The 22,869-nt window shown below is 41.8% G+C and overlaps 6 protein-coding genes across 12 annotated transcripts; all 6 read left to right on the forward strand.

Annotated features, from left to right (window-relative positions):
- The first annotated feature begins 3,324 nt into the window (after window positions 1-3,324).
- On the forward strand, window positions 3,325-4,203 carry LOC132998568 (high choriolytic enzyme 1-like). Of its 2 annotated transcripts, XM_061068283.1 has the most exons (2): window positions 3,325-3,411; window positions 3,502-4,203. In XM_061068283.1, the coding sequence occupies exons 1-2, from the start codon at window positions 3,325-3,327 to the stop codon at window positions 4,201-4,203; spliced, it is 789 nt and encodes a 262-aa protein (XP_060924266.1). The 2 variants fall into 2 exon arrangements, with proteins under 2 accessions (XP_060924266.1, XP_060924265.1); XM_061068282.1 differs by having other exon boundaries at window positions 3,325-4,203.
- A 2,848-nt stretch (window positions 4,204-7,051) lies between these two features.
- Window positions 7,052-7,930, forward strand: LOC132998563 (high choriolytic enzyme 1-like). 2 transcript variants are annotated; one of them, XM_061068275.1, is made up of 2 exons: window positions 7,052-7,138; window positions 7,229-7,930. In XM_061068275.1, exons 1-2 carry the CDS (start codon window positions 7,052-7,054, stop codon window positions 7,928-7,930), a joined length of 789 nt encoding a protein of 262 aa, XP_060924258.1. The 2 variants fall into 2 exon arrangements, with proteins under 2 accessions (XP_060924258.1, XP_060924257.1); XM_061068274.1 differs by having other exon boundaries at window positions 7,052-7,930.
- A 2,844-nt stretch (window positions 7,931-10,774) lies between these two features.
- LOC132998567 (high choriolytic enzyme 1-like) lies at window positions 10,775-11,653 on the forward strand. Of its 2 annotated transcripts, XM_061068281.1 has the most exons (2): window positions 10,775-10,861; window positions 10,952-11,653. In XM_061068281.1, the coding sequence occupies exons 1-2, from the start codon at window positions 10,775-10,777 to the stop codon at window positions 11,651-11,653; spliced, it is 789 nt and encodes a 262-aa protein (XP_060924264.1). The 2 variants fall into 2 exon arrangements, with proteins under 2 accessions (XP_060924264.1, XP_060924263.1); XM_061068280.1 differs by having other exon boundaries at window positions 10,775-11,653.
- A 2,844-nt stretch (window positions 11,654-14,497) lies between these two features.
- LOC132998555 (high choriolytic enzyme 1-like) lies at window positions 14,498-15,376 on the forward strand. Of its 2 annotated transcripts, XM_061068261.1 has the most exons (2): window positions 14,498-14,584; window positions 14,675-15,376. In XM_061068261.1, the coding sequence occupies exons 1-2, from the start codon at window positions 14,498-14,500 to the stop codon at window positions 15,374-15,376; spliced, it is 789 nt and encodes a 262-aa protein (XP_060924244.1). The 2 variants fall into 2 exon arrangements, with proteins under 2 accessions (XP_060924244.1, XP_060924243.1); XM_061068260.1 differs by having other exon boundaries at window positions 14,498-15,376.
- Window positions 15,377-18,218: 2,842 nt separating this feature from the next.
- Window positions 18,219-19,097, forward strand: LOC132998573 (high choriolytic enzyme 1-like). Of its 2 annotated transcripts, XM_061068291.1 has the most exons (2): window positions 18,219-18,305; window positions 18,396-19,097. In XM_061068291.1, exons 1-2 carry the CDS (start codon window positions 18,219-18,221, stop codon window positions 19,095-19,097), a joined length of 789 nt encoding a protein of 262 aa, XP_060924274.1. The 2 variants fall into 2 exon arrangements, with proteins under 2 accessions (XP_060924274.1, XP_060924273.1); XM_061068290.1 differs by having other exon boundaries at window positions 18,219-19,097.
- Window positions 19,098-21,939: 2,842 nt separating this feature from the next.
- Window positions 21,940-22,818, forward strand: LOC132998560 (high choriolytic enzyme 1-like). 2 transcript variants are annotated; one of them, XM_061068269.1, is made up of 2 exons: window positions 21,940-22,026; window positions 22,117-22,818. In XM_061068269.1, the coding sequence occupies exons 1-2, from the start codon at window positions 21,940-21,942 to the stop codon at window positions 22,816-22,818; spliced, it is 789 nt and encodes a 262-aa protein (XP_060924252.1). The 2 variants fall into 2 exon arrangements, with proteins under 2 accessions (XP_060924252.1, XP_060924251.1); XM_061068268.1 differs by having other exon boundaries at window positions 21,940-22,818.
- Window positions 22,819-22,869: the final 51 nt, after the last annotated feature.

Genomic DNA, 22,869 nt, shown 5'->3' on the forward strand with positions numbered 1-22,869 from the left:
GCGATGCTCCTCCCTCCCTCCATGAAGCGAGCCGGGGCGAGAGAGCGGCACTTAAACACACACACATGCACGTCTCGCTATAGCTGTGAGGACAATGTTTGACATAATGCATTTCCTAGCCCTCCGTCCTAACCTTCACCTAATTCTAAGCGTAACCCTAAAACCAAGCGTTAACCCGCAAACTGCCCTTTGGATTTGTGGGGCTCAGCCAAAATCTCCTCACAATGATGGTATAACACCAAAATTGGCCCGCATAACTATAGATAGACATGCGCACAAACACACACACACATTATCTCTCTCTTGCTCATAATTGTACCTGTGCGCACTACCTGTGTTCACTAAACCATCACAAATACAAATCCACTGGACTGACAGTGACACAGCACAAACAAATTGTTCTCATCAGTCCATGTTTACGGCTGTTCTCCTTAATTCAGCTACAGGACACATCAAGAGCCCCTTATTGATTAGTCTGAATCTCCACATGTTTGGCAGCCATGGTTGCGTTACGTTGGTTAAATTTGGAATTTTGGGGAAATGTTGTCAGCCCTGTAAAGAATAGAACAAAACATTATGTTGGCACATAAATACAAATAGTGAACTTAAAGACATTGCTGATCTTGCAGTGGTCTCTTTATTTTTCCAGAGCGATTTATCATCTTGTTGTTTTTTTTTTCATCTTATATGCTTTAAGCTAATGCAGCAGTGTTTGTGCACAGACTCTCTAAGGGGCATGGGGCAAAATAATAAAAGAAAGAGGAGAAAGGGAGGCATTTGCACTGTGTTTCCACACTTCTACGTCTGAAGGTTAGGTTTTGCCCTGTCACTGCCTGGTGTTGCACCGGAAGTAACCACAGGGTCCCTTTTAGGCACAAACAGTTAGGCACACATAGAAGTGTCCTCAGGGAAAACATGACACCGGGACATATCCTGTTAAGGCCCAGACAGCCTGGATTAATACATCTCATAAAAGGACATGGCGAGCTGCCCCCCACTCTGTGCATGCCTTGATGTGATGTTATGCTATGTTAAATTTGTATTATTATGTTATGTTATACTAGTTATGGCATACCATCCTATATTATGCTTGGTTTTGTTGTGCTATGTACAATGTTGCATTATGTTATGGTATGCTATTATGCTATGTTATTATGTGTTTTATTATGTTACCTTGGGTTATGCTATGTGATGTTATTAGATAATCTGCTGTATCTTCAGGCTTGACTGAAGTGTACTCAGCTGGCTTCAGGGTGGTTAAAAATTCAACACTTGCCAAACATAACTCTTTGCAAACATCAGTGGCTCAATATCGCTGTTCTACATGGAGACAATCTCTGTGAAGCATCATCCTATTGTGTGGACAAATGCTCAGGGACTGCTAAGATCTGCTCCATATTTAATTCACGATTCCTAATGTGTACTTCAAATGTTAAGCCGCTGCATTTTGACACTTAATTTTTTTTAAATCAAAGTATTATCCATCCATCTATCTATCTATCTATCTATCCATCCATCCATCCATTCATCCTTAGCTGTATTATCATTTTCACATCTATGTTGGCAGATCTGATACTAGGCATCTTTTTCAATTTAATTTAAACATGTTTTAGGTGGTATGATACGCAAACATTAACTACCGCCAACTTTCCTGTTTTTAGACAAAAGGATGTTCAAGTGTATGTCTTTTCTTTGTCAGTGAACTGAATGATGAAGTTCCTCTGCCCCTGAGTTTGTCACGGTGAAGAAATGAAAATGACAGCAGTAAAACACACAGGGCGAAAATCCTCCATCATAACCGTGAAATAAGAGAGAGCTGAGTGCCAAGTTCACTCACCACTCGCCCTGCGGCTTTTGGCTCTGCAATATTCCTGGGACCATTCAGGACCAATTCAATAGCATCTGAAGCAGCACAATCTATCAGACAAACTGTGGACTCAGCAGGAAGAGCATCCATTTCTCATAGAGTCATTCAGAGTAGCCGGGGAGATTTAAGACCAACCACAGTGCCTGCTGATGCAGTGCAAGCCAACTGAAGACATTATTTTAGGATGCCTCATAATCACAAGGTTCACTGGAAGAAGAATGCATTTGTGCATTTATCCTCTAACAAACAAATAAATCTCCAGGACACAGATGTAAATGATGTCAGAGTTTATTCTGGAAGCTAAAGGTCCTTTGATGCCCTTTGTAGGTTTTGGATTCATGTTTAAAGATAACTATAATTCTTTATTTTTTTGGCAAAATAAACATAAAAATGAATATGTCTTTACTCAAATTGTTTGATCAAATCTATTTACAATAGGAGAAGTAGTAGTAGATCTAAGGGAAGGTCCACTTTGATTTTAAAGATAAAGACCCAGTTGAAGCCGCGAATACATAGGAACATTTGTCATTTCTGCTAGATCAGCATTTAACGAAACAAATAAGTGAGATGTATCAGATAAAAGGCAGAGTTAATAATATTTATATATATACAAACACACAATACTTATTCCATCAAGGATGGTTTTTATACTTAAAGACATCATTATGATTAAAAACCATACAAATGTATTTCGATGAACTCAACCAACCCAGAATAAACGATCTATATTTTTGTCAAATTTGTCAAATGAGGCACAATCTGAGGCTACCTAACTTCCCCTCTGCGTTTTTAGCCTGTTTGTTTATATTTTGTCAAGTCATCATTACATTTTAAAGATTCTTTGACTCCTAGTGCTTTATTTCCGAATTGTTTGTTTTATTCCTTAAAAGGACTATGATCAACTGACAATGCAACAATGACAGAGCCACTTTTACCATTATTCTACAGGGAGTTTTTTTTCTTTTTTTAACCATAAGGTAAACTAACATCAGGTAACCTGCCTCCTTAAAGTGATTTCATTTTTAATTGCAAAAGAGTATGGATGGTGTCTGTGTGAGAAAAACGTAAGAGATTACGTTTGTGCCAAAGGTCGTTTCAATGGGAATACATATATTTATCACTCAGTTAAAATTTGTCATGCTTCTTCTTAAATAATAGAAGATCCTATTGGTACAAGTTCATTCTTCAACAAGTATTAAGCTTTAAAAAGTGTCACCTGTGTTGATCCACCTACTGACCAGAGATAACAAACTATGTTGAAACACTGGGTTTGTCAGTGGAGTCCTCCCTTGGAAGGTTTATTTAGGCCTAACATTGTGGACCCCAGCCCATAATAATCCTGCAGACACACCTGTAGAGGAGAGTATAAAGTGCCTGGATAGCACTGAGTCAAACAGAAAGCATCAGGAGTGTCTCCTCTCCACAGAAGCTCCACAGCCGCCACACCCACCCTGAAGATGACTCCCAGTGTCAGCCTACTGCTGCTGCTCCTGCTCGGCCTCTCTCAGGCTCATCCTCTTCAGGAGGAGGGAGTTGAAGAAGATGTTCCTGAGGACACCATGGACATCACCAACATGATTCTGACCTCAAACAACGCCATAGATGAGATACAAGAGGAGGAACTTGAAGAAGAGGTTCCCGAGGGCAGCATGGACATCACCACCAGGATTCTGACCTCAAACAACGCCACAGATGAGCTCCTGCTGGAAGGAGACATGCTTGCTCCGAGAACCAGGAACGCCATGAGGTGCTGGTCCCAGAAATGCCTGTGGAAGAAATCCTCCAACGGTCAGGTGGTGATCCCCTTCACCATGAGCAGAGAGTTCAGCAGCATGGAGAGGCAGAAGATCGACCGTGCCATGAAATCCTTCCAGGGCAGGACCTGCATCCGCTTTGTCCCCCGTCAGAACCAGTACGACTACATCAGCATCGAGAACAGAGGCGGATGTTTCTCCTCTCTGGGCAGAGTGGGAGGCAGACAGGTGCTCTCTCTCAACAAGCGGGGCTGTGTCTACTACGGAATCATCCAGCACGAATTCAACCACGCTCTGGGCTTCCAGCACGAGCAGACCAGGAGCGACCGCGACAGCTACGTCAGGATCAACTGGGCGAACATCAACCAGCGGATGGCCTACAACTTCTACAAGTCGAACACCAACAACCTGAACACTCCCTACGACTACTCCTCCATCATGCACTACGGAAAAACAGCCTTCTCCATCCAGCGGGGGAGGGACAGCATCACCCCCATCCCCAACGCCAACGTCCGGATCGGCCAGAGGCAGGGCATGTCCTACTGGGACATCATGAGGATCAACAGGCTCTATAGCTGCTAGCAAAAATGCTGATGCAAAATACAGGAAATTCACCCTTTACTGTATGTGTTTTACTGTTATTAAATAAAAACCATAATCTTTGCAAGCAATGGTAAAGATCAAATTTATTTTAACTATGTTCTCTCAAACAGTCAGACAACAGCATATGTGACGGCAACAAGTATCAAATGTCTATAATAAAGGTAACGCAACATGATTGCTGTTGTGTCCCTTATTTTATCTTTTGATTGTCAAAATAGAGCGAACACTTTTTTCTTGCACAAATTTACAATCCCTCAGCATATGTGAAGGACTTCTGACATTTTTTGGGAACATCATCCAAGTACTGGGAATAGGACTCTGTTCCATACTTCCTCTTACGCTATTAGTTTCCATTTTTCTGAAGGATAAGAAAATGCCCCCTAACAAAACGTACTCAGGGTAACATGACAACAATAAAACGAATCTTCAAAATATAACTAAATATGTCACAAATTCAAGGGAATGCAGTTATAGGACACAAGCACACATGTAGCTGAACAATTCTTTGATCACAAACAAAAGATCTGGAATTGAAATTTGTTTATCTGTATAAATGTCCAGTATGTGATCATAGAGTAAAGACAGAGGATGCATCTCCACTTCCTTTCTCTACACAGAAATGACACCAAAATATCCCTAATACAAACAATGCAACTTTGCGATGATGACATCGTTTGGAACTTAAGTCTATGCACTAGCGCTTGAGGGATGGAGCCGCAGTATCGAGGTCCATCTTATACATTTCATCAACAAATCGTGAGTCAGTGTCAGCTGTCAAGTTTCCCATGTTTTCATAGCATCAAATAACTAATTAAAACCAAACTTCCCAGGAAGGAGCACTTGAACAGACATCATTGCCATTACAAATATCTACATCAGAAGCCCTCTTTGACAAAATGTATTTGATGTGGACTTATATTTAGAATTTAGTCCATGTCCCATCCACCGACATTGAGGAGGCAGGATTCATGACCTGTACTTCAGCCAGCCACAAGGGAGCAATCAACACCCTTTTCCTTCATATTTTTGGATTTGTCCTGTGGACCGTCTTTATAAACTGTCTGTGAATATGATGCATACTGTACCACTGAACTGAAATCTTAAATGACTACGACTAAGAGCACTTGGCTGTAATACAAATACCTGAAGCAATCTTAAGGTTAAAGTTTTGTTTTAATGTTACAAAACTAAAAATTTGAAAAACACATTTGCCAAGTTGTTTATCAAAAGGTCAGATCAACGTGGGAACAAGACTCTTTGATAATGTCATCAACGGTACATTACCAGGACCTTTAATAGACTTTACTATCAATTTAGATCTGTATTAAATGTTTGATTGTGTAATTGGCTCATGATCAAATTTGCAATGCAAAGCTAAAGTCTCTATGTGTGTCTGTGAATCTAAAGAAAATAGAGACAATTCAAAAAACTGCTTGGGACATTTTGCAGGCACTTTTGACACGGTCCCTAACATCAGCTCATCATTTTCCCATCTACAGTACTATCAAACCCCACAGGTGTGCAGGCTTCAGCCCTGCATGACGACGCAAAAATAACATGTGTGTAAGATCAGTGAAGTTCCCCTGATCTTTACTATTGCACCTTCAGATAGTCAAACAACCCCCTTATCCTTTGGAGCCCCTCAACATCTAAACAGTTGATTGACTACAATCTTTTTTTTTTTTTATGGATAGTTCTCTTTATTAACCCTGTATAAAGAAAACCCCTTGTCTCCTCTTCTCCCCCACTAACCAGAAATGGAGCCAAAATATCCCAGATATGAACAATGCATTCTTGCGTAGTTGGAGCCAGAGTCTGAAAGTAGCGATTGGAGGATCAAGCCAAGGTAACGAGGTCCTGCAGACTCGCGCTCAACCAGTTGTGGGTCAGTCTCAGCAAATGATCTCTGACCACATTTTCTATAGCATCATTAGCATTGTGTGATATAAAATACGCAAATGACAGAAAACATCTTCGAGAAATATGTATTTGATGTGTACTTTGCGTTTTTAGTTTTTGTCCACGTTCCATACACTAACATGGAACAGGCAGGATTTATGACCTATGCTAAGGCCACTTTTTTGGAACCTGAATATTTAGCTCTGTGACTCAAGTGTAATAAATGAGGCACAATCTGAGGCTACCTAACTTCCCCTCTGCGTTTTTAGCCTGTTTGTTTATATTTTGTCAAGTCATCATTACATTTTAAAGCTTCTTTGACTCCTAGTGCTTTATTTCCGCATAGTTTGTTTTATTCCTTAAAAGGACTATGATCAACTGACAATGCAAAAATGACAGAGCCACTTTTACCATTATTCTACAGGGATTTTTTTTTTTTAACCATAAGGTCAATTAACATCAGGTAACCTGCCTCCTTAAAGTGATTTCATTTTTAATTGCAAAAGAGTATGGATGGTGTCTGTGTGAGAAGAACGTAAGAGATTACGTTTGTGCCAAAGGTCGTTTCAATGGGAATACATATATTTATCACTCAGTTAAAATTTGTCATGCTTCTTCTTAAATAATAGAAGATCCTATTGGTACAAGTTCATTCTTCAACAAGTATTAAGCTTTAAAAAGTGTCACCTGTGTTGATCCACCTACTGACCAGAGATAACAAACTATGTTGAAACACTGGGTTTGTCAGTGGAGTCCTCCCTTGGAAGGTTTATTTAGGCCTAACATTGTGGATCCCAGCCCATAATAATCCTGCAGACACACCTGTAGAGGAGAGTATAAAGAGCCTGGACAGCACTGAGTCAAACAGAAAGCATCAGGAGTGTCTCCTCTCCACAGAAGCTCCAAAGCCTCCACACCCACCCTGAAGATGACTCCCAGTGTCAGCCTACTGCTGCTGCTCCTGCTCGGCCTCTCTCAGGCTCATCCTCTTCAGGAGGAGGGAGTTGAAGAAGATGTTCCCGAGGACACCATGGACATCACCAACATGATTCTGACCTCAAACAACGCCATAGATGAGATACAAGAGGAGGAACTTGAAGAAGAGGTTCCCGAGGGCAGCATGGACATCACCACCAGGATTCTGACCTCAAACAACGCCACAGATGAGCTCCTGCTGGAAGGAGACATGCTTGCTCCGAGAACCAGGAACGCCATGAGGTGCTGGTCCCAGAAATGCCTGTGGAAGAAATCCTCCAACGGTCAGGTGGTGATCCCCTTCACCATGAGCAGAGAGTTCAGCAGCATGGAGAGGCAGAAGATCGACCGTGCCATGAAATCCTTCCAGGGCAGGACCTGCATCCGCTTTGTCCCCCGTCAGAACCAGTACGACTACATCAGCATCGAGAACAGAGGCGGATGTTTCTCCTCTCTGGGCAGAGTGGGAGGCAGACAGGTGCTCTCTCTCAACAAGCGGGGCTGTGTCTACTACGGAATCATCCAGCACGAATTCAACCACGCTCTGGGCTTCCAGCACGAGCAGACCAGGAGCGACCGCGACAGCTACGTCAGGATCAACTGGGCGAACATCAACCAGCGGATGGCCTACAACTTCTACAAGTCGAACACCAACAACCTGAACACTCCCTACGACTACTCCTCCATCATGCACTACGGAAAAACAGCCTTCTCCATCCAGCGGGGGAGGGACAGCATCACCCCCATCCCCAACGCCAACGTCCGGATCGGCCAGAGGCAGGGCATGTCCTACTGGGACATCATGAGGATCAACAGGCTCTATAGCTGCTAACAACAATACTGATGCAAAATACAGGAAATTCACCCTTTACTGTATGTGTTTTACTGTTATTAAATAAAAACCATAATCTTTGCAAGCAATGGTAAAGATCAAATTTATTTTAACTATGTTCTCTCAAACAGTCAGACAACAGCATATGTGACGGCAACAAGTATCAAATGTCTATAATAAAGGTAAAGCAACATGATTGCTGTTGTGTCCCTTATTTTATCTTTTGATTGTCAAAATGGAGGGAACATTTTTTCTTGCACAAATTTACAATCCCTCAGCATATGTGAAGGACTTCTGACATTTTTTGGGACTATCATCCAAGTACTGGGAATAGGACTCTGTTCCATACTTCCTCTTACGCTATTAGTTTCCATTTTTCTGAAGGATAAGAAAATGCCCCCTAACAAAACGTACTCAGGGTAACATGACAACAATAAAACGAATCTTCAAAATATAACTAAATATGTCAGAAATTCAAGGGAATGCAGTTATAGGACACAAGAACACATGTAGCTGAACAATTCTTTGATCACAAACAAAAGATCTGGAATTGAAATTTGTGTATCTGTATAAATGTCCAGTATGTGATCATAGAGTAAAGACAGAGGATGCATCTCCACTTCCTTTCTCTACACAGAAATGACACCAAAATATCCCTAATACAAACACTGCAACTTTGCGATGATGACATCGTTTGGAACTTAAGTCTATGCACTAGCGCTTGAGGGATGGAGCCGCAGTATCGAGGTCCATCTTATACATTTCATCAAAAAATCGTGAGTCAGTGTCAGCTGTCAAGTTTCCCATGTTTTCATAGCATCAAATAACTAATTAAAACCAAACTTCCCAGGAAGGAGCACTTGAACAGACATCATTGCCATTACAAATATCTACATCAGAAGCCCTTTTTGAGAAAATGTATTTGATGTGGAATTATATTTAAAATTTAGTCCATGTCCCATCCACCAACATTGAGGAGGCAGGATTCATGCCCTTTACTGCAGCCAGCCACAAGGGAGCAATCAACACCCTTTTCCTTCATATTTTTGGATTTGTCCTGTGGACCGTCTTTATAAACTGTCTGTGAATATGATGCATACTGTACCACTGAACTGAAATCTTAAATGACTACGACTAAGAGCACTTGGCTGTAATACAAATACCTGAAGCAATCTTAAGGTTAAAGTTTTGTTTTAATGTTACAAAACTAAAAATTTTAAAAACATATTTGCCAAGTTGTTTATCAAAAGGTCAGATCAACGTGGGAACAAGACTCTTTGATAATGTTATATTTCTACGGTACATTACCAGGACCTTTAATAGACTTTACTATCAATTTAGATCTGTATTAAATGTTTGATTGTGTAATTGGCTCATGATCAAATTTGCAATGCAAAGCTAAAGTCTCTATGTGTGTCTGTGAATCTAAAGAAAATAGAGACAATTCAAAAAACTGCTTGGGACATTTTGCCAGCCACTTTTGACACGGTCCCTAACATCAGCTCATCATTTTTCCATCTACTATCAAACCCCACAGGTGTGCAGGCTTCAGCCCTGCATGACGACGCAAAAATAACATGTGTGTAAGATCAGTGAAGTTCCCCTGATCTTTACTATTGCACCTTCAGATAGTCAAACAACCCCCTTATCCTTTGGAGCCCCTCAACATCTAAACAGTTGATTGACTACAATCTTTTTTTTTTATGGATAGTTCTCTTTATTAACCCTGTATAAAGAAAACCCCTTGTCTCCTCTTCCCCCCCACTAACCAGAAATGGAGCCAAAATATCCCAGATATGAACACTGCAATCTTGCGTAGTTGGAGCCAGTGTCTGAAAGTAGCGATTGGAGGATCAAGCCAAGGTAACGAGGTCCTGCAGACTCGCGCTCAACCAATTGTGGGTCAGTCTCAGCAAATGATCTCTGACCACATTTTCTATAGCATCATTAGCATTGTGTGGTATAAAATACGCAAATGACAGAAAACATCTTCGAGAAATATGTATTTGATGTGTACTTTGCGTTTTTAGTTTTTGTCCACGTTCCATACACTAACATGGAACAGGCAGGATTTATGACCTATGCTAAGGCCACTTTTTTGGAACTTGAATATTTAGCTCTGTGACTCAAGTGTAATAAATGAGGCACAATCTGAGGCTACCTAACTTCCCCTCTGCGTTTTTAGCCTGTTTGTTTATATTTTGTCAAGTCATCATTTCATTTTAAAGCTTCTTTGACTCCTAGTGCTTTATTTCCGCATAGTTTGTTTTATTCCTTAAAAGGCCTATGATCAACTGATAATGCAACAATGACAGAGCCAATTTTACCATTATTCTACAGGGATTTTTTTTTTTTAACCATAAGGTCAATTAACATCAGGTAACCTGCCTCCTTAAAGTGATTTCATTTTTAATTGCAAAAGAGTATGGATGGTGTCTGTGTGAGAAGAACGTAAGAGATTACGTTTGTGCCAAAGGTCGTTTCAATGGGAATACATATATTTATCACTCAGTTAAAATTTGTCATGCTTCTTCTTAAATAATAGAAGATCCTATTGGTACAAGTTCATTCTTCAACAAGTATTAAGCTTTAAAAAGTGTCACCTGTGTTGATCCACCTACTGACCAGAGATAACAAACTATGTTGAAACACTGGGTTTGTCAGTGGAGTCCTCCCTTCGAAGGTTTATTTAGGCCTATCATTGTGGACCCCAGCCCATAATAATCCTGCAGACACACCTGTAGAGGAGAGTATAAAGTGCCTGGACAGCACTGAGTCAAACAGAAAGCATCAGGAGTGTCTCCTCTCCACAGAAGCTCCACAGCCTCCACACCCACCCTGAAGATGACTCCCAGTGTCAGCCTACTGCTGCTGCTCCTGCTCGGCCTCTCTCAGGCTCATCCTCTTCAGGAGGAGGGAGTTGAAGAAGATGTTCCCGAGGACACCATGGACATCACCAACATGATTCTGACCTCAAACAACGCCATAGATGAGATACAAGAGGAGGAACTTGAAGAAGAGGTTCCCGAGGGCAGCATGGACATCACCACCAGGATTCTGACCTCAAACAACGCCACAGATGAGCTCCTGCTGGAAGGAGACATGCTTGCTCCGAGAACCAGGAACGCCATGAGGTGCTGGTCCCAGAAATGCCTGTGGAAGAAATCCTCCAACGGTCAGGTGGTGATCCCCTTCACCATGAGCAGAGAGTTCAGCAGCATGGAGAGGCAGAAGATCGACCGTGCCATGAAATCCTTCCAGGGCAGGACCTGCATCCGCTTTGTCCCCCGTCAGAACCAGTACGACTACATCAGCATCGAGAACAGAGGCGGATGTTTCTCCTCTCTGGGCAGAGTGGGAGGCAGACAGGTGCTCTCTCTCAACAAGCGGGGCTGTGTCTACTACGGAATCATCCAGCACGAATTCAACCACGCTCTGGGCTTCCAGCACGAGCAGACCAGGAGCGACCGCGACAGCTACGTCAGGATCAACTGGGCGAACATCAACCAGCGGATGGCCTACAACTTCTACAAGTCGAACACCAACAACCTGAACACTCCCTACGACTACTCCTCCATCATGCACTACGGAAAAACAGCCTTCTCCATCCAGCGGGGGAGGGACAGCATCACCCCCATCCCCAACGCCAACGTCCGGATCGGCCAGAGGCAGGGCATGTCCTACTGGGACATCATGAGGATCAACAGGCTCTATAGCTGCTAACAAAAATGCTGATGCAAAATACAGGAAATTCACCCTTTACTGTATGTGTTTTACTGTTATTAAATAAAAACCATAATCTTTGCAAGCAATGGTAAAGATCAAATTTATTTTAACTATGTTCTCTCAAACAGTCAGACAACAGCATATGTGACGGCAACAAGTATCAAATGTCTATAATAAAGGTAAAGCAACATGATTGCTGTTGTGTCCCTTATTTTATCTTTTGATTGTCAAAAAGGAGGGAACATTTTTTCTTGCACAAATTTACAATCCCTCAGCATATGTGAAGGACTTCTGACATTTTTTGGGACTATCATCCAAGTACTGGGAATAGGACTCTGTTCCATACTTCCTCTTACGCTATTAGTTTCCATTTTTCTGAAGGATAAGAAAATGCCCCCTAACAAAACGTACTCAGGGTAACATGACAACAATAAAACGAATCTTCAAAATATAACTAAATATGTCACAAATTCAAGGGAATGCAGTTATAGGACACAAGAACACATGTAGCTGAACAATTCTTTGATCACAAACAAAAGATCTGGAATTGAAATTTGTGTATCTGTATAAATGTCCAGTATTTGATCATAGAGTAAAGACAGAGGATGCATCTCCACTTCCTTTCTCTACACAGAAATGACACCAAAATATCCCTAATACAAACACTGCAACTTTGCGATGATGACATCGTTTGGAACTTAAGTCTATGCACTAGCGCTTGAGGGATGGAGCCGCAGTATCGAGGTCCATCTTATACATTTCATCAAAAAATCGTGAGTCAGTGTCAGCTGTCAAGTTTCCCATGTTTTCATAGCATCAAATAACTAATTAAAACCAAACTTCCCAGGAAGGAGCACTTGAACAGACATCATTGCCATTACAAATATCTACATCAGAAGCCCTTTTTGAGAAAATGTATTTGATGTGGAATTATATTTAAAATTTAGTCCATGTCCCATCCACCAACATTGAGGAGGCAGGATTCATGCCCTTTACTGCAGCCAGCCACAAGGGAGCAATCAACACCCTTTTCCTTCATATTTTTGGATTTGTCCTGTGGACCGTCTTTATAAACTGTCTGTGAATATGATGCATACTGTACCACTGAACTGAAATCTTAAATGACTACGACTAAGAGCACTTGGCTGTAATACAAATACCTGAAGCAATCTTAAGGTTAAAGTTTTGTTTTAATGTTACAAAACTAAAAATTTTAAAAACACATTTGCCAAGTTGTTTATCAAAAGGTCAGATCAACGTGGGAACAAGACTCTTTGATAATGTTATATTTCTACGGTACATTACCAGGACCTTTAATAGACTTTACTATCAATTTAGATCTGTATTAAATGTTTGATTGTGTAATTGGCTCATGATCAAATTTGCAATGCAAAGCTAAAGTCTCTATGTGTGTCTGTGAATCTAAAGAAAATAGAGACAATTCAAAAAACTGCTTGGGACATTTTGCCAGCCACTTTTGACACGGTCCCTAACATCAGCTCATCATTTTTCCATCTACTATCAAACCCCACAGGTGTGCAGGCTTCAGCCCTGCATGACGACGCAAAAATAACATGTGTGTAAGATCAGTGAAGTTCCCCTGATCTTTACTATTGCACCTTCAGATAGTCAAACAACCCCCTTATCCTTTGGAGCCCCTCAACATCTAAACAGTTGATTGACTACAATCTTTTTTTTTTATGGATAGTTCTCTTTATTAACCCTGTATAAAGAAAACCCCTTGTCTCCTCTTCCCCCCCACTAACCAGAAATGGAGCCAAAATATCCCAGATATGAACACTGCAATCTTGCGTAGTTGGAGCCAGTGTCTGAAAGTAGCGATTGGAGGATCAAGCCAAGGTAACGAGGTCCTGCAGACTCGCGCTCAACCAATTGTGGGTCAGTCTCAGCAAATGATCTCTGACCACATTTTCTATAGCATCATTAGCATTGTGTGATATAAAATACGCAAATGACAGAAAACATCTTCGAGAAATATGTATTTGATGTGTACTTTGCGTTTTTAGTTTTTGTCCACGTTCCATACACTAACATGGAACAGGCAGGATTTATGACCTATGCTAAGGCCACTTTTTTGGAACTTGAATATTTAGCTCTGTGACTCAAGTGTAATAAATGAGGCACAATCTGAGGCTACCTAACTTCCCCTCTGCGTTTTTAGCCTGTTTGTTTATATTTTGTCAAGTCATCATTACATTTTAAAGCTTCTTTGACTCCTAGTGCTTTATTTCCGCATAGTTTGTTTTATTCCTTAAAAGGACTATGATCAACTGACAATGCAACAATGACAGAGCCACTTTTACCATTATTCTACAGGGATTTTTTTTTTTTAACCATAAGGTCAATTAACATCAGGTAACCTGCCTCCTTAAAGTGATTTCATTTTTAATTGCAAAAGAGTTAGGATGGTGTCTGTGTGAGAAGAACGTAAGAGATTACGTTTGTGCCAAAGGTCGTTTCAATGGGAATACATATATTTATCACTCAGTTAAAATTTGTCATGCTTCTTCTTAAATAATAGAAGATCCTATTGGTACAAGTTCATTCTTCAACAAGTATTAAGCTTTAAAAAGTGTCACCTGTGTTGATCCACCTACTGACCAGAGATAACAAACTATGTTGAAACACTGGGTTTGTCAGTGGAGTCCTCCCTTGGAAGGTTTATTTAGGCCTAACATTGTGGATCCCAGCCCATAATAATCCTGCAGACACACCTGTAGAGGAGAGTATAAAGAGCCTGGACAGCACTGAGTCAAACAGAAAGCATCAGGAGTGTCTCCTCTCCACAGAAGCTCCACAGCCTCCACACCCACCCTGAAGATGACTCCCAGTGTCAGCCTACTGCTGCTGCTCCTGCTCGGCCTCTCTCAGGCTCATCCTCTTCAGGAGGAGGGAGTTGAAGAAGATGTTCCCGAGGACACCATGGACATCACCAACATGATTCTGACCTCAAACAACGCCATAGATGAGATACAAGAGGAGGAACTTGAAGAAGAGGTTCCCGAGGGCAGCATGGACATCACCACCAGGATTCTGACCTCAAACAATGCCACAGATGAGCTCCTGCTGGAAGGAGACATGCTTGCTCCGAGAACCAGGAACGCCATGAGGTGCTGGTCCCAGAAATGCCTGTGGAAGAAATCCTCCAACGGTCAGGTGGTGATCCCCTTCACCATGAGCAGAGAGTTCAGCAGCATGGAGAGGCAGAAGATCGACCGTGCCATGAAATCCTTCCAGGGCAGGACCTGCATCCGCTTTGTCCCCCGTCAGAACCAGTACGACTACATCAGCATCGAGAACAGAGGCGGATGTTTCTCCTCTCTGGGCAGAGTGGGAGGCAGACAGGTGCTCTCTCTCAACAAGCGGGGCTGTGTCTACTACGGAATCATCCAGCACGAATTCAACCACGCTCTGGGCTTCCAGCACGAGCAGACCAGGAGCGACCGCGACAGCTACGTCAGGATCAACTGGGCGAACATCAACCAGCGGATGGCCTACAACTTCTACAAGTCGAACACCAACAACCTGAACACTCCCTACGACTACTCCTCCATCATGCACTACGGAAAAACAGCCTTCTCCATCCAGCGGGGGAGGGACAGCATCACCCCCATCCCCAACGCCAACGTCCGGATCGGCCAGAGGCAGGGCATGTCCTCCTGGGACATCATGAGGATCAACAGGCTCTATAGCTGCTAACAAAAATGCTGATGCAAATTACAGGAAATTCACCCTTTACTGTATGTGTTTTACTGTTATTAAATAAAAACCATAATCTTTGCAAGCAATGGTAAAGATCAAATTTATTTTAACTATGTTCTCTCAAACAGTCAGACAACAGCATATGTGACGGCAACAAGTATCAAATGTCTATAATAAAGGTAAAGCAACATGATTGCTGTTGTGTCCCTTATTTTATCTTTTGATTGTCAAAATGGAGCGAACATTTTTTCTTGCACAAATTTACAATCCCTCAGCATATGTGAAGGACTTCTGACATTTTTTGGGACTTTCATCCAAGTACTGGGAATAGGACTCTGTTCCATACTTCCTCTTACGCTATTAGTTTCCATTTTTCTGAAGGATAAGAAAATGCCCCCTAACAAAACGTACTCAGGGTAACATGACAACAATAAAACGAATCTTCAAAATATAACTAAATATGTCAGAAATTCAAGGGAATGCAGTTATAGGACACAAGAACACATGTAGCTGAACAATTCTTTGATCACAAACAAACGATCTGGAATTGAAATTTGTGTATCTGTATAAATGTCCAGTATTTGATCATAGAGTAAAGACAGAGGATGCATCTCCACTTCCTTTCTCTACACAGAAATGACACCAAAATATCCCTAATACAAACACTGCAACTTTGCGATGATGACATCGTTTGGAACTTAAGTCTATGCACTAGCGCTTGAGGGATGGAGCCGCAGTATCGAGGTCCATCTTATACATTTCATCAACAAATCGTGAGTCAGTGTCAGCTGTCAAGTTTCCCATGTTTTCATAGCATCAAATAACTAATTAAAACCAAACTTCCCAGGAAGGAGCACTTGAACAGACATCATTGCCATCACAAATATCTACATCAGAATCCCTCTTTGAGAAAATGTATTTGATGTGGACTTATATTTAGAATTTAGTCCATGTCCCAACCACCAACATTGAGGAGGCAGGATTCATGACCTGTACTGCAGCCAGCCACAAGGGAGCAATCAACACCCTTTTCCTTCATATTTTTGGATTTGTCCTGTGGACCGTCTTTATAAACTGTCTGTGAATATGATGCATACTGTACCACTGAACTGAAATCTTAAATGACTACGACTAAGAGCACTTGGCTGTAATACAAATACCTGAAGCAATCTTAAGGTTAAAGTTTTGTTTTAATGTTACAAAACTAAAAATTTGAAAAACACATTTGCCAAGTTGTTTATCAAAAGGTCAGATCAACGTGGGAACAAGACTCTTTGATAATGTCATATTTCTACGGTACATTACCAGGACCTTTAATAGACTTTACTATCAATTTAGATCTGTATTAAATGTTTGATTGTGTAATTGGCTCATGATCAAATTTGCAATGCAAAGCTAAAGTCTCTATGTGTGTCTGTGAATCTAAAGAAAATAGAGACAATTCAAAAAACTGCTTGGGACATTTTGCAGGCACTTTTGACACGGTCCCTAACATCAGCTCATCATTTTTCCATCTACTATCAAACCCCACAGGTGTGCAGGCTTCAGCCCTGCATGACGACGCAAAAATAACATGTGTGTAAGATCAGTGAAGTTCCCCTGATCTTTACTATTGCACCTTCAGATAGTCAAACAACCCCCTTATCCTTTGGAGCCCCTCAACATCTAAACAGTTGATTGACTACAATCTTTTTTTTTTATGGATAGTTCTCTTTATTAACCCTGTATAAAGAAAACCCCTTGTCTCCTCTTCTCCCCCACTAACCAGAAATGGAGCCAAAATATCCCAGATATGAACACTGCATTCTTGCGTAGTTAGAGCCAGAGTCTGAAAGAAGCGATTGGAGGATCAAGCCAAGGTAACGAGGTCCTGCAGACTCGCGCTCAACCAGTTGTGGGTCAGTCTCAGCAAATGATCTCTGACCACATTTTCTATAGCATCATTAGCATTGTGTGATATAAAATACGCAAATGACAGAAAACATCTTCAAGAAATATGTATTTGATGTGTACTTTGCGTTTTTAGTTTTTGTCCACGTTCCATACACTAACATGGAACAGGCAGGATTTATGACCTATGCTAAGGCCACTTTTTTGGAACTTGAATATTTAGCTCTGTGACTCAAGTGTAATAAATGAGGCACAATCTGAGGCTACCTAACTTCCCCTCTGCGTTTTTAGCCTGTTTGTTTATATTTTGTCAAGTCATCATTACATTTTAAAGCTTCTTTGACTCCTAGTGCTTTATTTCCGCATAGTTTGTTTTATTCCTTAAAAGGACTATGATCAACTGACAATGCAACAATGACAGAGCCACTTTTACCATTATTCTACAGGGATTTTTTTTTTTAACCACAAGGTCAATTAACATCAGGTAACCTGCCTCCTTAAAGTGATTTCATTTTTAATTGCAAAAGAGTATGGATGGTGTCTGTGTGAGAAGAACGTAAGAGATTACGTTTGTGTCAAAGGTCATTTCAATGGGAATACATATATTTATCACTCAGTTAAAATTTGATGTGCTTCTTCTTAAATAATAGAAGATCCTATTGGTACAAGTTCATTCTTCAACAAGTATTAAGCTTTAAAAAGTGTCACCTGTGTTGATCCACCTACTGACCAGAGATAACAAACTATGTTGAAACACTGGGTTTGTCAGTGGAGTCCTCCCTTCGAAGGTTTATTTAGGCCTAACATTGTGGATCCCAGCCCAAAATAATCCTGCAGACACACCTGTAGAGGAGAGTATAAAGAGCCTGGACAGCACTGAGTCAAACAGAAAGCATCAGGAGTGTCTCCTCTCCACAGAAGCTCCACAGCCTCCACACCCACCCTGAAGATGACTCCCAGTATCAGCCTACTGCTGCTGCTCCTGCTCGGCCTCTCTCAGGCTCATCCTCTTCAGGAGGAGGGAGTTGAAGAAGATGTTCCCGAGGACACCATGGACATCACCAACATGATTCTGACCTCAAACAACGCCATAGATGAGATACAAGAGGAGGAACTTGAAGAAGAGGTTCCCGAGGGCAGCATGGACATCACCACCAGGATTCTGACCTCAAACAACGCCACAGATGAGCTCCTGCTGGAAGGAGACATGCTTGCTCCGAGAACCAGGAACGCCATGAGGTGCTGGTCCCAGAAATGCCTGTGGAAGAAATCCTCCAACGGTCAGGTGGTGATCCCCTTCACCATGAGCAGAGAGTTCAGCAGCATGGAGAGGCAGAAGATCGACCGTGCCATGAAATCCTTCCAGGGCAGGACCTGCATCCGCTTTGTCCCCCGTCAGAACCAGTACGACTACATCAGCATCGAGAACAGAGGCGGATGTTTCTCCTCTCTGGGCAGAGTGGGAGGCAGACAGGTGCTCTCTCTCAACAAGCGGGGCTGTGTCTACTACGGAATCATCCAGCATGAATTCAACCACGCTCTGGGCTTCCAGCACGAGCAGACCAGGAGCGACCGCGACAGCTACGTCAGGATCAACTGGGCGAACATCAACCAGCGGATGGCCTACAACTTCTACAAGTCGAACACCAACAACCTGAACACTCCCTACGACTACTCCTCCATCATGCACTACGGAAAAACAGCCTTCTCCATCCAGCGGGGGAGGGACAGCATCACCCCCATCCCCAACGCCAACATCCGGATCGGCCAGAGGCAGGGCATGTCCTCCTGGGACATCATGAGGATCAACAGGCTCTATAGCTGCTAACAACAATGCTGATGCAAAATACAGGAAATTCACCCTTTACTGTATGTGTTTTACTGTTATTAAATAAAAACCATAATCTTTGCAAGCAATGGTAAAGATCAAATTTATTTTAACTATGTTCTCTCAAACAGTCAGACAACAGCATATGTGACGGCAACAAGTATCAAATGTCTATAATAAAGGTAAAGCAACATGATTGCTGTTGTGTCCCTTATTTTATCTTTTGATTGTCAAAATGGAGCGAACATTTTTTCTTGCACAAATTTACAATCCCTCAGCATATGTGAAGGACTTCTGACATTTTTTGGGACTTTCATCCAAGTACTGGGAATAGGACTCTGTTCCATACTTCCTCTTACGCTATTAGTTTCCATTTTTCTGAAGGATAAGAAAATGCCCCCTAACAAAACGTACTCAGGGTAACATGACAACAATAAAACGAATCTTCAAAATATAACTAAATATGTCAGAAATTCAAGGGAATGCAGTTATAGGACACAAGAACACATGTAGCTGAACAATTCTTTGATCACAAACAAACGATCTGGAATTGAAATTTGTGTATCTGTATAAATGTCCAGTATTTGATCATAGAGTAAAGACAGAGGATGCATCTCCACTTCCTTTCTCTACACAGAAATGACACCAAAATATCCCTAATACAAACACTGCAACTTTGCGATGATGACATCGTTTGGAACTTAAGTCTATGCACTAGCGCTTGAGGGATGGAGCCGCAGTATCGAGGTCCATCTTATACATTTCATCAACAAATCGTGAGTCAGTGTCAGCTGTCAAGTTTCCCATGTTTTCATAGCATCAAATAACTAATTAAAACCAAACTTCCCAGGAAGGAGCACTTGAACAGACATCATTGCCATCACAAATATCTACATCAGAATCCCTCTTTGAGAAAATGTATTTGATGTGGACTTATATTTAGAATTTAGTCCATGTCCCAACCACCAACATTGAGGAGGCAGGATTCATGACCTGTACTGCAGCCAGACACAAGGGAGCAATCAACACCCTTTTCCTTCATATTTTTGGATTTGTCCTGTGGACCGTCTTTATAAACTCTCTGTGAATATGATGCATACTGTACCACTGAACTGAAATCTTAAATGACTACGACTAAGAGCACTTGGCTGTAATACAAATACCTGAAGCAATCTTAAGGTTAAAGTTTTGTTTTAATGTTACAAAACTAAAAATTTGAAAAACACATTTGCCAAGTTGTTTATCAAAAGGTCAGATCAACGTGGGAACAAGACTCTTTGATAATGTCATATTTCTACGGTACATTACCAGGACCTTTAATAGACTTTACTATCAATTTAGATCTGTATTAAATGTTTGATTGTGTAATTGGCTCATGATCAAATTTGCAATGCAAAGCTAAAGTCTCTATGTGTGTCTGTGAATCTAAAGAAAATAGAGACAATTCAAAAAACTGCTTGGGACATTTTGCAGGCACTTTTGACACGGTCCCTAACATCAGCTCATCATTTTCCCATCTACTATCAAACCCCACAGTGTGCAGGCTTCAGCCCTGCATGACGACGCAAAAATAACATGTGTGTAAGATCAGTGAAGTTCCCCTGATCTTTACTATTGCACCTTCAGATAGTCAAACAACCCCCTTATCCTTTGGAGCCCCTCAACATCTAAACAGTTGATTGACTACAATCTTTTTTTTTTATGGATAGTTCTCTTTATTAACCCTGTATAAAGAAAACCCCTTGTCTCCTCTTCTTCCCCACTAACCAGAAATGGAGCCAAAATATCCCAGATATGAACACTGCATTCTTGCTTAGTTGGAGCCAGAGTCTGAAAGTAGCGATTGGAGGATCAAGCCAAGGTAACAAGGTCCTGCAGACTCGCGCTCAACCAGTTGTGGGTCAGTCTCAGCAAATGATCTCTGACCACATTTTCTATAGCATCATTAGCATTGTGTGATATAAAATACGCAAATGACAGAAAACATCTTCGAGAAATATGTATTTGATGTGTACTTTGCGTTTTTAGTTTTTGTCCACGTTCCATACACTAACATGGAACAGGCAGGATTTATGACCTATGCTAAGGCCACTTTTTTGGAACTTGAATATTTAGCTCTGTGACTCAAGTGTAATAAATGAGGCACAATCTGAGGCTACCTAACTTCCCCTCTGCGTTTTTAGCCTGTTTGTTTATATTTTGTCAAGTCATCATTACATTTTAAAGCTTCTTTGACTCCTAGTGCTTTATTTCCGCATAGTTTGTTTTATTCCTTAAAAGGACTATGATCAACTGACAATGCAACAATGACAGAGCCACTTTTACCATTATTCTACAGGGATTTTTTTTTTTAAACCATAAGGTCAATTAACATCAGGTAACCTGCCTCCTTAAAGTGATTTCATTTTTAATTGCTAAAGAGTATGGATGGTGTCTGTGTGAGAAGAACGTAAGAGATTACGTTTGTGCCAAAGGTCGTTTCAATGGGAATACATATATTTATCACTCAGTTAAAATTTGTCATGCTTCTTCTTAAATAATAGAAGATCCTATTGGTACAAGTTCATTCTTCAACAAGTATTAAGCTTTAAAAAGTGTCACCTGTGTTGATCCACCTACTGACCAGAGATAACAAACTATGTTGAAACACTGGGTTTGTCAGTGGAGTCCTCCCTTGGAAGGTTTATTTAGGCCTAACATTGTGGATCCCAGCCCATAATAATCCTGCAGACACACCTGTAGAGGAGAGTATAAAGAGCCTGGACAGCACTGAGTCAAACAGAAAGCATCAGGAGTGTCTCCTCTCCACAGAAGCTCCACAGCCTCCACACCCACCCTGAAGATGACTCCCAGTGTCAGCCTACTGCTGCTGCTCCTGCTCGGCCTCTCTCAGGCTCATCCTCTTCAGGAGGAGGGAATTGAAGAAGATGTTCCCGAGGACACCATGGACATCACCAACATGATTCTGACCTCAAACAACGCCATAGATGAGATACAAGAGGAGGAACTTGAAGAAGAGGTTCCCGAGGGCAGCATGGACATCACCACCAGGATTCTGACCTCAAACAACGCCACAGATGAGCTCCTGCTGGAAGGAGACATGCTTGCTCCGAGAACCAGGAACGCCATGAGGTGCTGGTCCCAGAAATGCCTGTGGAAGAAATCTTCCAACGGTCAGGTGGTGATCCCCTTCACCATGAGCAGAGAGTTCAGCAGCATGGAGAGGCAGAAGATCGACCGTGCCATGAAATCCTTCCAGGGCAGGACCTGCATCCGCTTTGTCCCCCGTCAGAACCAATACGACTACATCAGCATCGAGAACAGAGGCGGATGTTTCTCCTCTCTGGGCAGAGTGGGAGGCAGACAGGTGCTCTCTCTCAACAAGCGGGGCTGTGTCTACTACGGAATCATCCAGCACGAATTCAACCACGCTCTGGGCTTCCAGCACGAGCAGACCAGGAGCGACCGCGACAGCTACGTCAGGATCAACTGGGCGAACATCAACCAGCGGATGGCCTACAACTTCTACAAGTCGAACACCAACAACCTGAACACTCCCTACGACTACTCCTCCATCATGCACTACGGAAAAACAGCCTTCTCCATCCAGCGGGGGAGGGACAGCATCACCCCCATCCCCAACGCCAACGTCCGGATCGGCCAGAGGCAGGGCATGTCCTACTGGGACATCATGAGGATCAACAGGCTCTATAGCTGCTAACAAAAATGCTGATGCAAAATACAGGAAATTCACCCTTTACTGTATGTGTTT

This window comes from Limanda limanda, chromosome 3 (assembly GCF_963576545.1).
Source record: "Limanda limanda chromosome 3, fLimLim1.1, whole genome shotgun sequence".
Taxonomy (NCBI): domain Eukaryota; kingdom Metazoa; phylum Chordata; class Actinopteri; order Pleuronectiformes; family Pleuronectidae; genus Limanda; species Limanda limanda.

Excerpts from the sequence above, each read along its gene's own strand:
- LOC132998560 (XM_061068268.1), top strand. The coding sequence starts at position 21,940 with ATGACTCCCAGTGTCAGCCTACTGCTGCTGCTCCTGCTCGGCCTCTCT.
- LOC132998573 (XM_061068290.1), top strand. The coding sequence starts at position 18,219 with ATGACTCCCAGTATCAGCCTACTGCTGCTGCTCCTGCTCGGCCTCTCT.
- LOC132998563 (XM_061068274.1), top strand. The coding sequence starts at position 7,052 with ATGACTCCCAGTGTCAGCCTACTGCTGCTGCTCCTGCTCGGCCTCTCT.
- LOC132998567 (XM_061068280.1), top strand. The coding sequence starts at position 10,775 with ATGACTCCCAGTGTCAGCCTACTGCTGCTGCTCCTGCTCGGCCTCTCT.
- LOC132998568 (XM_061068282.1), top strand. The coding sequence starts at position 3,325 with ATGACTCCCAGTGTCAGCCTACTGCTGCTGCTCCTGCTCGGCCTCTCT.
- LOC132998555 (XM_061068260.1), top strand. The coding sequence starts at position 14,498 with ATGACTCCCAGTGTCAGCCTACTGCTGCTGCTCCTGCTCGGCCTCTCT.